Raw genomic sequence first — 17,824 nt, forward strand, 5'->3', positions numbered from 1 at the left:
GGTTCTGCAATTTCATGATTTCTATTTTAACCACTTGCCAACTGCTATTTTGCTGGATTCGCCCAAGGCAAATTGCAAAAACAAAAAAATTGAGGAAAGCTTAAGTTCACCTAGTATTGATAGTTTAGAAAAGTGATGGCTGAGATGCAATCTGCCCATCTTCTTTTTAGAGATGAGCTCCAAGAATGAGGAGCACAAATTAAGGGAAAAAGCAGAGAATCGAATAGACCAGTCCTGAGAAAACTGTGGAATTATATACTAAGGGGATAACAAACAAAATGCCTCATTATCAGACACCTGGATATGTTGGGTGGAAATCAGTCAAAGCTTTATTTAAAATCTAGTTATAACAAACATAGCAATCAACTGCTTGGAGGCCAGAAGGGATATGCCAGCACCGATCCCAGTGTGCAAGTCCACTCTGTAGCCAGATTTTCCATTACGAATGCCAAGGAGGGGCCCAGGGTCTACAATGGGTTCCGACCCCCACCCAACAAGCAGAGCTATTGTTCAAGGCCATCTTGTAAGCCTGATAGGAAAATGTCTAATCCAATATCAGTAAGGTGTACACCATCCTGCATCATCAAATGCCTGTTGTCATCCTCGAGCTGGAGATGCCTAACAAGGACCCCCGAGTGATAGCGTACGTATTGGGCCATACGAGTATTTACAGTTCTACGTGTATTTTCTATGGAAACCGCATTGCTGGAGTCTTTCCAAGCAGCCCGAGAAATTATCTCTGACCAAACTATCCTAAGTTCAGAGAAAAAGGGTGAGAAGTGGGCGAGGTCAATACGCATCAATGTAAGGAGATCTGCCAACTTTACATTACCAGGACCAGAATGGTGGGACCAGCTGACTGTCTACTTATGTTTACTACTTCCGAGAAGACTCGAGTCCATCTCAAGCCCTTGATACTCCTCCATGAGACCTCCACACCACGGAAACCCAAATTCTTGCCTCCAAGTCGGTCTTTAGCCCTCTGTGCAGCACAAAAGACATAGGAATGGCCCAGGATCCATATGCTGGGTCTTTTAAAACCTGAGAAACAGAAATCATATTAGGATAACAATGCAATAGGTCTGGGCAGTTATATCTGTAAAAACAAGCTGAAAGCCAGCAACCTATGCGAGGGATGTTGGAATCTGGAAGGTCTGTCCTAGCTGCCTACGAGGCAGCCACAATTCTAAATAAAGGAGTCAAAAAAATGACTATGAGACAGTGTCAGAAAAGGGATTTAAATTTTGAGAGAGGGGAACCACAACTTGAAATGAAATGCTATTCCAGCCAAACTCCTTTTGACTACAGGAGATGAAACGGAAAGATTAGGGAGTTGAAGTAAATATTGCAATGCAATCTCCTGAATGGCTCTGTCATCGCTGTATATTTGGCAGGAACCTATACTCTTCGCAATAATTCCAGGTGGTGTGAAAAAGTGTTTGCCCCTTCCTGATTTCTTATTCTTTTGCATGTTTGTCACACTAATTTCAATTTGTTTTGTGATCTGAAACATTTAAGACAAACATAACACAAGTAAACACAAAATGCAGTTTTTACATGAAGGTCTTTATTATTAAGGGAAAAAGAAATCCAAACCTACAGGGCCCTGTGTGAAAAATTGATTGTTCACTAACTCGAATAACTGGTTGGGCCGCCCTTAGCAGCAACAACTACAAATGATAACTGTCAATGAGTCTCTTACAAGGATCTGGAGGAATTTTGGCTACTCCTCTTTGCAAAATTGTTGTAATTCAGCCACATTGGAGGGTTTCCGAGCATGAACTGCCTTTTTAAGGTCATGCCACAACATCTCAATAGGATTAAGGTCAGGACTTTGACTAGGCCACTCCAAAGTCTTTATTTTGTTTTTTTCTTAAGCCATTCAGAGGTGGACTTGCTGGAGTGTTTTGGATCATTGCCTTTCTGCACAACCCAAAGGGAATGAAAAAGGAGACGAGACAGAGCATCAGCAATGACGTTATCAACAAATGGCACATGCCGTGTCCTAAACCAAATGTTATTTTCCAAGCAAAGGACTAAGTGGTGCAACAGACCTAGAACTGGGGGTGATGAAGAGGAAAAGTGATTCATACCATGGACCACACTTAAGTTATCTGTCCAAAAACATATTTTTCTTTGAGAATTCTTTATACCGGAGCTCAACGACTGCCACAATAGGAAATAATTCTAATAGTCAAATTTTTATATAGGCCCGACGCTATCCATTTAAGAGGCCATTCCACGTGGCACCATTTTGGCACGAGGAGAGCCCCAAAACCCACTGATTCAGAAGCATCAGTGTATAAAGAAATCTTATTGTTGGATACCTCACAATCCAAATATGACCATTGTATAATGACAAGAATTGTCTCCAGATTAAAAGGTCAGCTCTTAAAGAGGTGAAAATAGGAGAACAGCTGAGTATAATGGCATGATAAACTTTATTTCATAAATAATTCATTTAAAAATTAATGTATCACATCAACAGTTTAAGATTTAAATACAAACTAGGACATGCGGACAAATAGCCCCTTGTTTTTTCGTTGTTACATGCAGACCTCTATAGAGAGATAATCTCAAGGGTCATAGGGAGTACTTGTGCAGGGACAAAGGGGTAAATACATAATCAAATAGCTTAGAGTCAATAATATTGAATAATAGCGCCCACTCTGACCAGATACTGCATTATATGTCACTCACCCAGTATAGAGAAGCCCAGCAAATAAGAGGAACCGCACAGGGACAGGACACATGCAAGGAAGAACCTTGATGTGCGTTTTGCCGGTAACTCTTGGCTTTTTCAAGAGGCATGTGTAATATTGCTTCCAGGACCTTTAAATACGCCCACCGCAAGTCACATGTTTTGTCATGTGACTAACCAATATGGCCACCGCGCGGCAGATGCCGAATGGCGCATGCGCTGCGGCTGTCACCACCCCTGTGTGCGCGCCCCGGCCATCATGACGTTGGTGCACAACCGGAAGGGTGGGTGGATACCATTCCCGGCGGCGCGCTGAAGGCATATTGACAGCCGAGCGCGACCACAGCGTGGGAGAGACCGGGCGCATGCGCACCACGTCTGCACGCAAAATTGGACATAGAGAAAGATAAGTATATAATGGACAAGGCCACTCCAAAGGATCCCATCCCCCAAAGTGTAGCTACAGACAATTTAGAAGCGTGACACCTTCTCATCATACATTAAGCCAAATATCACATAGGCTATAAGGATGACCCCACTCAATAATAATCTGGCCTCTTTTTGGGCCAGAAGTTGTTTGCCATTTCCACCCCGCGAGCCCAAATGTATAACATCAATGCCGCAAAACTTCAGCGTCCGGGGATCACAATTATGGACTGCCTTGAAGTGACGCGGCAGAGTATTGAGCTCACGGGGGTCGACCACAGTCCGAGCTGCCCCAATGTCCCGCACATGTTCGCGAACCCTGATTCTTAGCTCTCTTGTGGTAAGTCCTATATAAATCAGATGGCAACCACATGTGGCGTAATATACCACATGGGTTGTCCCGCAAGAAATATAATTGCGGATCTTGAAATGACGAGAACCATCAGAGGACGTGAACGAATTGCTGCGCAGGACATTGGCGCAGGCGGCATAGTGGCCGCATGGAAAGGAATCTACCGTGGGTCCGCGGGACCCAAAGGGATTTCGTAAGGGAGGCACACCCACCCTTCCGATTGCGCGCCGACGTCATGACGGCCGGGGCGCGCACACAGGGGTGGTGACAAAACATGTGACTTGCGGTGGGCGTATTTAAAGGTCCTGGACCTTTACACATGCCTCTCGAAAAAGCCAAGAGTTACCGGCGAAACGAGCGTCGAGGTTCTTCCTTGCATGTGTCCTGTCCCTGTGCGGTTCCTCTTATTTGCTGGGCTTCTCTATACTGGGTGAGTGACATATAATGCAGTATCTGGTCAGAGTGGGCGCTATTATTCAATATTATTGACTCTAAGCTATTTGATTATGTATTTACCCCTTTGTCCCTGCACAAGTACTCCCTATGACCCTTGAGATTATCTCTCTATAGAGGTCTGCATGTAACAACGAAAAAACAAGGGGCTATTTGTCCGCATGTCCTAGTTTGTATTTAAATCTTAAACTGTTGATGTGATACATTAATTTTTAAATGAATTATTTATGAAATAAAGTTTATCATGCCATTATGCTCAGCTGTTTTCCTATTTTCATGTTTGTTTTGAGTAGACAAGTCGCTGTGGAGATGGGGGTTTAATCCCTCTCTTCTGGATTCATGTGATAATATGCGGGCCGCAGTCTGTTTACAACTCTTAAAGAGGTTGTCCACTACCTTTACATTGATGACCCATCCTTAGGATAGGTCATCAATGTCTGATCATCTGAGGTCCGACACCAGGCACTCCCGCCGTTCATCTGTTATCGGTGTTGGTGGCCGCCAGTACTCACTTGCCGAGCTGCTCAGTCTTCTAGTAATTGGCAAGCTTTGGTACTGCACAACCGCCTCCTATTCAAACCAATAGGATGCGGATGTGTAGTACCCTGCAGCAGCCACTATCAAGATGGCCAGTTCCACAAGTGAGTACTTCTGCCACCAATAACAGCTGATCGGCGGGGGTGCCGGATGTCGGACCCCGGCTGATCAGACATTGATGACCTATTTTAAGGATAGGTCATCAATGTAAAAGTAGTGGACAACTTCTTTAAGGAAAGAGTGATCCTGATTCTATGGCGTTTTGCTCCCTTAGTGGACAAAGACAAGGGACTTTAAAATACTCTGCTCATGAGTATAACTCTGTACATGAAGGGTATTAAACCCACAAGCGACTGCATTCGGCGTAAGGTAACCTTACAAACATTGCAAAAACTGTTAATGAAGTGTTGAAGTTTATACATTTTGTTTTTCTGATGGCAGGTGAAAAACCATGGATTTAGTATCTACTTCGATTCCCAAGATAGCTAGTAAAGGATGCAGGGCCTTCAGTTTTACCATGGGACATGGGAATACCGTCAAAGGCTTGAAGGTATCCAAAAGATATAACATTCTCCTGATGCAGCTGGGAACACAAAAAGAAAAGAATCCAAATAATGGGAGACCTTCATGGATCTGGTTTCAGATTGCACCACCCACTCCAAAAAGGAGCTGAAGAGATGATGTAGTGGCACGACGAGGAGCAACCCACAGGAAGGCAAGAATCATGATAATGGTCTTCAACAAAATAGCCCAGAAGGTGGTAACAGGATGAACCAGGAGTAGTTGAAGGTGGGTTCAATGTCACATTTAGCTAAAATTGCACCAGGTCTGGCCTCCCTGACTAGGCCAACTGCCTTGTCAAAAGAGATGTACGGCACTGATGTATCCAGAGGCGAAATGCCATCATCAATGCCAATTTTGGTTGAGACGAATGATGTATTAGGTGAAGGGTGAGCAAATAAATTTCCCGAGGGGCCACATGAGAGACCGTGACTGTTGTGAAAAGCCAAACCAATAGGCTGAAATTAATTCTGGGCAATAATATTATATATATATATATATATATATATATATATATATATATATATATAAACCCCTTTAAGACCTATGACGTATCTATACGTCATAGGTCGCCTCCCTCCCTCCCTCCTGGAGCCCGCATCTTTTCAGGCACATGACAGCTAATCTGATCATGTGCCCCTAACAGCCATGGGTGGAATCGCGATCCACCCACGGCTGTTAACATGTTAAACGTGTATGGCACTGGCATTTAACATGCACGCGGCAGAAGCGCGTCACTAACTCCGCCCATCAACGCCCATGTCACATGATTGCGGGGCGCCAATGGGTTGGCATGACAACCGGAGGTCTGCAGGAGACCCCCGTTTTTGTCACTACAAAGCTGCTATGAGCACCACCCACTGGCAGGTGGTCATAGCAGATGATCATTTCTGCAACACATAGCAAGGCTGAAGCCCTGCTATGGGTGGCACAAGTGATCTGAAGATCGCAGCTTCTAGTCTCCTAAGGGGACTATGGAAGCAAGCAAAAAAAAATTATATATATATATATCATCTTTTTTTATATATATTTTTATACACTGCTCAAGAAAAAAAAGGGAACACTTAAACAACAGAATATAACTCCAAGTAAATCAAACTTCTGTGAAATCAAACTGTCCACTTAGGAAGCAACACTGATTGACAATCAATTTCACATGCTGTTGTACAAATGGAATAGACCAGGAGTCCTCAAACTACGGCCCGCGGGCCACATGCGGCCCGCGGAGGATTTTTATCCGGCCCGCCGGGCTGTGGGCGGAGGAGAGTGGTGTCAGCGCCCGCTCCCTCCCGCTTGCTCAGGGCCCCAGCAGCCGGATACTTACCTCTCCCCGTGCCTCTGCAGATACGCTGTCTTCCTGGTGCGCGCTCCCAGTGACGTCTCAGGTCAGAGGGTGCGGTGACGTCTTTCCACCGCGCCCTCCATTGAGCCGTCACAGGCTGCGCAGAGCGTGAAGACGCCGCAACGCTGGAGTCCAGACCTGAGCAGCGGCAGCAGGTGAGAAGTGAGGTGAGTATTTTTTTTTTATCTTTTTTTAATGTATGGAGGCATGGGGCATAATATTAGGGGTGACATCTTGCATGGGGCATTATATTAGGGGTGACATCCTGCATGGGGCATAATATTAGGGGTGACATCCTGCATAGGGCATAATATGGGGGGGGGGTGACATCCTGCATGGGGCATTATATGGGGGAGTGACATGCTGCATGGGGCATTATAAAGAGAGGGGAGTGATATCCTGCATGGGGCATTATATGGGGGAGTGATATCCTGCATGGGGCATTATATGGGGGGGTGACATCCTGCATGGGCCATTATATGGGGGGGGTGACATCCTGCATGGGCCATTATATGGGGGGGTGACATCCTGCATGGGGTATTATAAAGACAGGGGAGTGATATCCTGCATGGGGCATTATATGGGGGGTGACATTCTGCATGGGGCATTATATGGGGGGGGTGACATCCTGAATGGGGCATTATAAAGACAGGGGAGTGATATCCTGCATGGACCATTATATGGGGGGGTGACATCCTGCATGGGCCATTATATGGGGGGGTGACATCCTGCATGGGCCATTATATGGGGGGGTGACATCTTGCATGGGCCATTATAAAGACAGCGGAGTGATATCTTGCATGGGGCATTATATGGTGGGAGAAAGGGACATCCTGCATGGGGCATTATATGGTGGGAGAAAGGGACATCCTGCATGGGGCATTATATCGGTGGTGACATCCTGCATGGGGCATTATAAGGGGGGAGGGGACAACCTGCATAGGGCATTATAAGGGGGAAACAGTCTGCCTATTGAGGACCTATGCTGCCTATTGGGGACATTTACCTGCCCATTGAGGACCTATGCTGCCTATTGAGGACATTTACCTGCCCATTGAGGACCTATGCTGCCTATTGAGGACCTATGCTGCCTATTGGGGACATTTACCTGCCTATTGGGAACATTTACCTGCCCATCGAGGACCTATGCTGCCTATTGGGGACATTTACCTGCCTATTGGGGACATATGCTGCCTATTGAGGACCTACGCTGCCTATTGAGGACCTACGCTGCCTATTGAGGACCTATGCTGCCTATTGAGGACATTTATCTGCCTATTGGGGACATTTACCTGCCTATTGGGGACCTATGCTGCCTATTGAAATACCGGTTGATTTAACTTTACTTGTTCTTCATTTTAAATATTGTATTTGTTCCTGTATTGTTTTTTTACTTCAAAATAAGATATGTGCAGTGTGCATAGGAATTTGTTCATAGTTTTTTCTTAAAAATTATATTCCGGCCCTCCAATGGTCTGAGGGACAGTGAACTGGCCCCCTGTTTAAAAAGTTTGAGGACCCCTGGAATAGACAATAGATAGAAATTATTGGCAGTTATCAAGACCCACTCAATAAAGGAGTGGTTCTGCAGGTGGGGACCACAGACCACATCTCAGTACCAATGCTTTCTGGCTGATGTTTTGGTCACTTTTGAATGTTGGTTGTGCTTTCACACTCGTGGTAGTATGAGGCCGACTCTACAACCCACAGAAGTTGCTGAGGTAGTGCAGCTCATCCAGGATGGCACATCAATGCGAGCTGTGGCAAGAAGGTTTGCTGTGTCTGTCAGCGTAGTGTCCAGAGGCTGGAGGCGCTACCAGGAGACAGGCCAGTACACCAGGAGACGTGGAGGGGGCCGTAGGAGGGCAACAACCCAGCAGCAGGACTGCTACCTCCGCCTTTGTGCAAGGAGGAACAGGAGGAGCACTGCCAGAGCCCTGCAAAATGACCTCCAGCAGGCCACAAATGTGCATGTGTCTGGACAAACGGTTAGAAACCGACTCCATGAGGGTTGTATGAGGACCCAACGTCCACAGATGGGGGTTGTGCTCACAGCCCAACACGGTGCAGGATGCTGGGCATTTGCCACAGAACACAATAGGATTGGCAAAGTCGCCACTGGCGCCCTGTGCTCTTCACAGATGAAAGCAGGTTCACACTGAGCACATGTGACAGACGTAGCAGAGTCTGGAGATGCTGTGGAGAGCGATCTGCCTGCAACATCCTTCAGCATGACCGGTTTGGCAGTGGGTCAGTAATGGTGTGGGGTGGCATTTCTTTGGAGGGCCGCACAGCCCTCCATGTGCTCGCCAGAGGCAGCCTGACTGCCATTAGGTACCGAGATGAGATCCTCAGACCCCTTGTGAGACCATATGCTGGTGCGGTTGGCCCTGGGTTCCTCCTAATGTAGGACAATGCCAGACCTCATGTGGCTGGAGTGTGTCAGCAGTTCCTGCAAGATGAAGGCATTGAAGCTATGGACTGGCCCGCCCGTTCCCCAGACCTGAATCTGATTGAGCACATCTGGACATCATGTCTCGCTCCATCCACCAACGTCACGTTGCACCACAGACTGTCCAGGAGTTGGCGGATGCTTTAGTCCAGGTCTGGGAGGAGATCCCACAGGAGACCATCCGCAACCTCATCAGGAGCATGCCCAGGCGTTGTAGGGAGGTCATACGGGCACGTGGAGGCCACACACGATACTGAGACTCATTTTGACTTGTTTTAAGGACATTACATCAAAGTTGGATCAGCCTGTAGTGTGTTTTTCCACTTTAATTTTGGGGGTGACTCCCAAATCCAGGCCTCCATTGGTTAATACATTTGATTTCCATTAATGATTTTTGTGTGATTTTGTTGTCAGCACATTCAACTTTGTACAGAACAAAGTATTCAATGAGAATATTTCATTCATTCAGATCTAGGATGTGTTATTTGAGTGTTCCCTTTATTTTTTTGAGCAGTGATAGAGATATATATACAGTACAGACCAAAAGTTTGGACACACCTTCTCATTTAAAGATTTTTCTGTATTTTCATGACTATGAAAATTGTGCATTCACACTGAAGGCATCAAAACTATGAATTAACACATGTGGAATAATATACTTAACAAAAAAGTGTGAAACAAGTGTGAATGTACAATTTTCATAGTCATGAAAATACAGAAAAATCTTTAAATGAGAAGGTGTGTCCAAACTTATGGTCTATACTATATACAGTATATATTCAGAAATGCCCAATCAAAATATAAACAGAATTAATCCGATCAGTAAACAGCGTAAGAAGAGAAAAGAAAAAAAAAAAAGAAGAAACCAGAATTAGGTTGTTTTGGTCGCCGCAATATTGCAATAACAGGCGATCAGAACATCGTATGTACCCCAAAATGGTATCAATAAAAATATTAGCTCTGCGTGCAAAAAGTAAGCCCTCACCCAGCCCCACCCAAATCTCGAAATTAAAAAGAACCTATACATGTTTGGTATCTGCGAACTCGAACTGACCTTGAGAATCATATTGCCAGGTCAGTTTTAGCATTTAGTGAACATGGTAAAAAAAAAAAAAAAAAAAAAAAAACACAATTGTGGAATTGTACTGCACTAGAATTTTTTCCTGTTTTCCTGTACATTATAGGGTAAAATCAATGGTGTCGTTCAAAAGTACAACTCGTCCCACAAAAAACAAGCCCTTACGCAGCTATATTGATGAAAAAATTTGATTGCAGTGATTGCCTCAAAAGGTTGCTCAGCAAAATATTAAGTTAAGAAGAACCATCATTTCTGTCCAGGCCGATTTCATGAGTTTAATTTTTTTTTTAATTCTGTGGAAGCAGAAAAGCAATGTCTGACTTTCATTTGTTTATTTTCATAGATTTTTAATTTATTACTTTTGTCAGATTCAAGTTATTTCTGTGACCATTGTGGGTTTTTCTTTCATTAAACGAGGGGTACCAACAATTTTGACCACGTGTGTATATGTTAGGCTGAGGTTTTAGTTGATCATCCTTTTGCGTCTGGGGTAAGGATAATAATGAATCTTGCGCGGTTAGATCATCCGCTAAAGCCTTAAGGGTCTGAAATTAAGAATCACCCGGTCCCACCACCCATTCCACAGTGTGTTGACACTCACCCGCTGGAGAAGAAGAAAGGTACCGGAACACCACCACTGGCCACGTGGGAAGAGGCCCGACTTGCAGCCCTAGAATGAGGACTAGGCTCCCGTCTCTCTGCATGTCTTCTTGACCAACCACCAGAAGATCCCAAGGTGCTTGAAGCCCTTTCTGACGAAGAGGAGGAGCGCCTCCTAGAGGACCTGTAACAGCGACTACGACCAGAGGAGCATGAGCGTTGTCTTCTAAAGAAGGTTGATGCCCTTGAAGCACGCCTAGAACGCCTCCTGCATCTTCCACTTGAACGACGAGGGCTATGCCGTGTCGAACTAGGGGACACAGAGGGAGAAGGAGACCGTGCTCCTTCGATAACGTCATCCGGGCCCTTGGGATCCACAATAATACTGGCACTAGCAGGATGCTGATGTGTATTAGGAGGCAGTCTCATATCTGGAGCTGTTGAGTTTGGGTCAGGAGACCCCTGGCCGGTCCGGGAATCACATTCTGTGCAGGAAACAAAAATTAGGGTTTTTTTTGGCTATTATACCCCTCTCAAAGATAAATTTATAGTCCCCTACCTGCCGAGGGTGTAGAGGTTTAATGGGCAGAAAGAAGCTGACAGACTCCCTTACATATACAAGTCTAACTATACTGTATGTCTTATGGAATTGCATCACAAGTTATTTCCTTAAAGGGAACAACTGCAGACTTATGAATCCCCCAGAGCACATACTGTGCGCTGCGAGGATTTGCCGGTTTCTGAGCTGGAAACAGTGGAGATGCATGCAATATACATACTCCCGGGTAGAAACCATCTAGTGTGCACAGCCTCGCTCCATACACTTGCATCGAGCAATGTTGTGCGCCATCTAGTGACGCGGGCATCTAGTGGGGTTGGCCTCGGCCAATACAAGTGTATGGAGAGAGGTTGCGGTCACTAGACGGCTTCTGCCCGGGAGTGTGTATAACGCATGCATCACCACCGTTCCCGGCTCAGAATCCGGACTTCTCAATTTAGACCGAACAACCCCTATAAGGTAATGAGCCAATACAAACATGGAGCAGGATGGGAAAAGGGAAAGAAATTCCCCACAGCTGCCCTATATGCAACACATAAGGCCTACTCCAAACATGGGTCTTGTTTCGCAGCACTGGGAGTTCCCTACGTGTGCTGCCGTAGTAGAAGAGCCAGGACCCAAGTCTCTGCTGTAAGGCCGAATTCAGAAGTTTGTGAAATACGGTCCAAGTAAGGACCATCATGTCTGGATCAGACACTGGTCTCCTGACCCAAACTCAACAGCTTCATATATGCTTATGTGGCTGTGGAGTTTGGGTCAGGAGACCTGCGGTCGGTCAGTTCATCCCTGGGTCACAGACTTCTGAATTCGGCCTCAAGGGTTATAATAATCAGAAGATTATAAATGCCTAGATTAAAGATCACTATAAACCCAATAAGAAAAATGGGGAATTGCTATTCAATCATTTCTCTTAGATTTACAGACTGTGTGGACCCCTTAGCCAAGCGCCAGGGCATGCATCAACCCAGAGGCGTACCTGGGGTTTTGGTTCAGGGGGGGGGGGGCAAAACTTCTGAGTGGGCCCCTAACCAGGTAAACCTGATTACCGCTATGGTGGCGCACCCAGATAGTGGATGTAGGAAAACCTCAGCAGATGACGGCGCTGTTACTGAAAATAATTCTCTATACAAAGAACAGCACTGACATTACCTCCATATGGTGACCATATAGTGGTAGATACTAGTCCTGCAGAACATATAAGAGATCACAGCACATTTATACAGTACAGACCAAAAGTTTGGACACACCTTCTCATTTAAAACATTTTCTGTATTTTCATGACTATGAAAATTGTACATTCACATTGAAGGCATCAAAACTATAAATTAACACATGTGGAATTATATACTTAACAAAAAAGTGTGAAACAACTGAAAATATGTCTTATATTCTAGGTTCTTCAAAGTAGCCACCTTTTGCTTTGATGACTGCTTTGCACACTCTTGGCATTCTCTTGATGAGCTTCAAGAGGTAGTCACCGGAAATGGTTTTCACTTCACAGGTGTGCCCTGTCAGGTTTAATAAGTGGGATTTCTTGCCTTATAAATGGGGTTGGGACCATCAGTTGTGTTGTGCAGAAGTCTGGTGGATACACAGCTGATAGTTCTACTGAATAGACTGTTAGAATTTGTATTATGGCAAGAAAAAAGCAGCTAAGTAAAGAAAAACGAGTGGCCATCATTACTTTAAGAAATGAAGGTCAGTCAGTGCGAAAAATTGGGCAAACTTTGAAAGTGTCCCCAAGTGCAGTTGCAAAAACCATCAAGCGCTACAAAGAAACTGGCTCACATGAGGACCGCCCCAGGAAAGGAAGACCAAGAGTCACCTCTGCTTCTGAGGATAAGTTTATCCGAGTCACCAGCCTCAGAAATCGCAGGTTAACAGCAACTCAGATTAGAGACCAGGTCAATGCCACACTGAGTTCTAGCAGCAGACACATCTCTACAACAACTGTTAAGAGGAGACTTTGTGCAGCCGGCCTCCATGGTAAAATAGCGGCTAGGAAACCACTGCTAAGGACAGGCAACAAGCAAAAGAGACTTGTTTGGGCTAAAGAACACAAGGAATGGACATTAGACCAGTGGAAATCTGTGCTTTGGTCTGATGAGTCTAAATTTGAGATCTTTGGTTCCAACCACCGTGTCTTTGTGCAACGCAGAAAAGGTGAACAGATGAACTCTACATGCCTGGTTCCCACCGTGAAGCATGGAGGAGGAGGTGTGATGGTGTGGGGGTGCTTTGCTGGTGACACTGTTGGGGATTTATTCAAAATTGAAGGCATACTGAACCAGCATGGCTACCACAGCATCTTGCAGCGGCATGCTATTCCATCCGGTTTGCGTTTAGTTGGACCACCATTTACTTTTCAACAGGACAATGACCCAAACACACCTCCAGGCTGTGTAAGGGCTATTTGACCAAGAAGGAGAGTGATGGGGTGCTACGCCAGATGACCTGGCCTCCACAGTCACCAGACCTGAACCCAATCGAGATGGTTTGGGGTGAGCTGGACCGCAGAGTGAAGGCAAAAGGGCCAACAAGTGCTAAGCATCTCTGGGAACTCCTTCAAGATTGTTGGAAAACCATTTCCAGTGACTACCTCTTGAAGCTCATCAAGAGAATGCCAAGAGTGTGCAAAGCAGTCATCAAAGCAAAAGATGGCTACTTTGAAGAACCTAGAATATAAGACATATTTTCAGTTGTTTCACACTTTTTTGTTAAATATATAATTCCACATGTGTTAATTCATAGTTTTGATGCCATCAGTGTGATGTACAATTTTCATAGTCATGAAAATACAGAAAAATCTTTAAATGAGAAGGTGTGTCCAAACTTTTGGTCTGTACTGTATATAGTAACTTACAGCTGACGTTCTTTCTGATTAAATTGTTCACTTTTCCCCATCTTTTCCATCTGGCCCAGACCGACGCAACAACTTCTCCATCCAGGACTCATCTGCAGAGATCACAACACATTTGACTCCTTACATTTCCAGCCCCATCCCAATCTGCACAAATCCCTCATCCTGCTGATAATCAAATACTGAGCCGTTGCTGCCGTGTCTCTATTACTGCACCTGCTGTGTGGTACGATGTGTCCTCTAGATCAGGATTCCCCAACTCCAGTCCTCAAGGCCCACCAACCGATCATGTTTTCAGGATTTCCTTACTATTACACAGGTGATACAATTATCACCTGAGCAATACTAAGGAAATCCTGAAAACATGGCCTGTTGGTGGGCCTTGAGGACTGGAGTTGGGGAACCCTGCTCTAGATGGTAAAGCAAACCTCTAGAATATAGTAATGCTATGTGCAAGTGCCCTAGAAAACAGTGTCCACATTTTGCCCCCTAGAAAGTAATAATGCCCTCTGTGTGCCCCTTTGACAGTCACAATAACCCGAGTTCCCCTGTAACAATAAGTGCCCACTTAACATTTAATAATGTCCTGAGTCTCCCCTATGTACAGCATAATGCCCCCTCACTGTATAGTACCCCCCACACAGTATACAGACCCCTTAGTAGCCTGCAAAATGATGGCTCCAACACTGTATGATGGCCCCCACACTGTGCAAAGACCCCACATTATCTCCCACACTGTATGATGGCCCCCACACTGTGCAAAGACCCCACATTATCTCCCACACTGTGTGATCCTATCTGTAATCCCCACACTGTATAAAAAGCCTTCATATAGTATAATGCACTCCCCATAGGCAGAGTCTGTAGCATAATCCCCTCATAGCAGAGTATATAGTATAACCCCCTCATAGGCAGAGTATATAGTATAATCCCCCCCATAGGCAGAGTCTGTAGTATAACCCCCCCCCCATAGGCAGAGTCTGTAGTATAATCAGCCCCCATAAGCAAAGTCTATAGTATAATCCCCCCATAGGCACAGTCTGTAGCATAACCCCCACCCCCCCCCATAGGAAAAATAAATAAATAAACACAATACTCACCTCTCCTCCTGGTTCCCTCGCTGCTCCGAATGCCCGGCCCGCACATCTTCAGCACAGCAGGCCGAGCTCCAAGTGATGATGCCAGACGCAGAGGGGACTGATGGGAGAGGGAGCGTCGCGCTCCCTCTCTCATCACTGAGCTTGCGGTGATGGGCGGGGGGGGGACCTTATGCTGGCACCGGGGGCCCCGGCCCGGGCAGTGCAGGAACATAGAGTCTCTCTGCTCTGCCCCAGGCCAGAGTGTAACTGTATCTGGTGCTGCACACGTCGATACAGTTACAGTAGTGTAGCTCCGGGTGGGCCCCCTCAGAGTTCTGGGCCCGGGGCCACCGCCCCCTCGGTAGCTACTCTACTGCATCGACCCACCACCCCTTCTGACGATAAAAAAAAAAAAACAATGTACAACTTGATGAATGAAAGTCGGTCACAGCTTTATTACCTATTTCCTTCATTTAGCTTTAAGAAAGGCACTTAAGTTGTCAACGCGCTTGTCGCCCAATGCCCTGTGATATAATCACAGGCAAGTCAGCTCATGAGCAGTAACTTCTCCATGTGTCCTTTGTTTCTCATCTTAAGGCCACAGAGGATCATGTGTATTCCTACACAGGATTCTGACCCCCACCCATCATCAGGAGTTCTTCTTCGATTCCATCTTGTAAACCCGGACAAGAATATATCACTTCCAATTTCAGTAAGGTGCACTACATCTGACCTTAGCATGTTTGCATTATCTCCCTCTAATTGCCAATGGCGTATCGCCAATCCACCTCTTTCTCTTACGAATTTTGACATGCATGCATTAATTGTTTGCCTAGATCTTTCAATAGCCATTCCGTCTCGGGCGCCTTACCAAACCGATCGTGGCACCATCTCAGACCAAACCAATATAAATAAATAAAAAAAATACTTTGAAACGCGCTATATCCGATCTCATCCTCGTAAATAGCTCTGCAATCTTGTAAGAGCAAAGGTCCTTGCCCCCGGCATGGAAGACCAACAACACCGGACCTCTTGCGATGTCTATCACTTCCAGGAATACCTGTGGCCACCTTAAACCTCTTATAACTCTCCAATTCAATGTGATTCCCTTAAAACCCAAGTTTTTCCCACCTGGGTGGCATTCAGCCCTCTGGGCTGCCCAATATATATATATATATATATATATATATATATATATATATATATATATATATATATATATATATATATATATATATATATGTATATATATATATATATATATATATATATATATATACATATATGTATATGTCCTAGCGTTGGCTTGACGACATCTGGAAGAAAATAAACAACCTTAAATTAACAAGTCTGGTCTTATGTATCTCCCAAAGCAAGCAGAGCGCCAGCGACCTATGGGATGGCAGGCACCAAACCCCCCCACCCCTCACAACATTCCCAACTAAACTGATACAAGTGCTTCTCACTAAATTAGAATATCATCAAATAGTTAATTTATTTCAGTTCTTCAATTCAAAAAGTGAAACTCATATATTATATAGAGTCATTACAAACAGTGTTTATTTCTGTTATTGGTGATGATTATGGCTTACAGCCAATAAAAACACAAAAGTCATTATCTCAGTAAATTAGAATAATTAACAAAAAACACTTGGCAAAGGCTTCTGATGCATTTAAAAAGGTCCCTTGGTCTGTTTCAGTAGGCTGCACAATCCTGGAGAAAACTGCTGACTTGACAGATGTCCAGAAGGCAGTCATTGACACACTCCACAAGGAGGGTAAGCCACAAAAGGTCATTTCTAAAGAAGCTGGCTGTTCACAGAGTGCTGTACCCAAGCATATTAATGGAAATTGTGTGGAAGGAAAAAGTGTGGTAGAAAAAGGTGCACAAGCAACCGGGGTAATCACAGCCTTGAAAGGATTGTTAAGAAAAGGTCATTCAAAAATTTGGGGGAGATTCACAAGGAGTGGACTGCTGCTGGAGTCATTGCTTCAAGAGCCACCACACACAGACGTATCCAGGACATGGGCTACAAGTGTCGCATTCCTTGTGTCAAGCCACTCATGACCAATAGACAACGCCAGAAGCGTCTTACCTGGGCCAAGGAGAAAAAGACCTGGACTGTTGCTCAATGGTCCAAGGTGGTGTTTTCAGATGAAAGTAAATTTTGCATTTCATTTGGAAATCAAGGTCCCAGAGTCTGGAGGAAGAGTGGAGAGGCCACAATCCAAGCTGCTGGAGGTCTAGTGTGAAGTTTCCACAATCAGCGATGGTTTGGGGAGCCATGTCATCTGCTGGTGTAGGTCCACTGTGTTTTATCAAGACCAAAGTCAGCGCAGCCGTCTACCAGGAGATTTTAGAGCACTTCATGCTTCCCTCTGCCGACAAGCTTTTTGGAGATGGCAATGTCATTCTCCAGCAGGACTTGGCCCCTGTCCACACTGCCAAAAGTACCAATACCTGGTTTACACACAACAGTATCACTGTGCTTGATTGGCAGCAAACTCGCCTGACCTTAACCCCATAGAGAATCTATTATAGAGAATCTATGGGGTATTGTCAAGAGGAAGATGAGAGACCCCAGACCCCACAATGTAGACGAGCTGAAGGCTGCTATCAAAGCCACCTGGGCTTCCATAACACCTCAGCAGTGCCACAGGCTGATCGCCTCCATGCCACATTGCCGCATTGATGCAGTAATTGATGCACAAGGAGCCCCGACCAAGTATTGAGGGCATTTACTGAACATACATTTCAATAGGACAACATTTCAGATTTTAAAAACATTTTTCAAGCGGTTGATATAAAGTATTCTAATTTACT

At 45.1% G+C, this 17,824-nt stretch overlaps 1 protein-coding gene across 8 annotated transcripts in view; it reads right to left on the reverse strand.

The window, feature by feature from the left end:
* Positions 1–306: 306 nt before the first annotated feature.
* The window catches only part of LOC141154343 (uncharacterized), a 49,182-nt gene continuing 31,664 nt past the window's right edge, over positions 307–17,824 (reverse strand). For all 8 annotated transcript variants that reach the window (XR_012247428.1, XM_073640087.1, XM_073640088.1 and 5 more), the window contains 2 exons: positions 10,504–10,987; positions 307–1,041 (listed from right to left, as the gene is read on the reverse strand). Coding sequence is in view for 2 of the 8 variants with exons in the window: in XM_073640087.1 (XP_073496188.1) it covers positions 1,035–1,041; positions 10,504–10,987 (491 nt within the window). In the remaining 6 variants the exon portion in view is untranslated. The remainder of the gene's footprint in view (positions 1,042–10,503; positions 10,988–17,824) is intronic.

The sequence above is a fragment of the Phyllobates terribilis genome, unplaced genomic scaffold (genome assembly GCF_046119375.1).
Source record: "Phyllobates terribilis strain yellow unplaced genomic scaffold, ASM4611937v1 Scaffold_7__3_contigs__length_470593459, whole genome shotgun sequence".
NCBI classification, from domain to species: Eukaryota; Metazoa; Chordata; class Amphibia; order Anura; family Dendrobatidae; genus Phyllobates; species Phyllobates terribilis.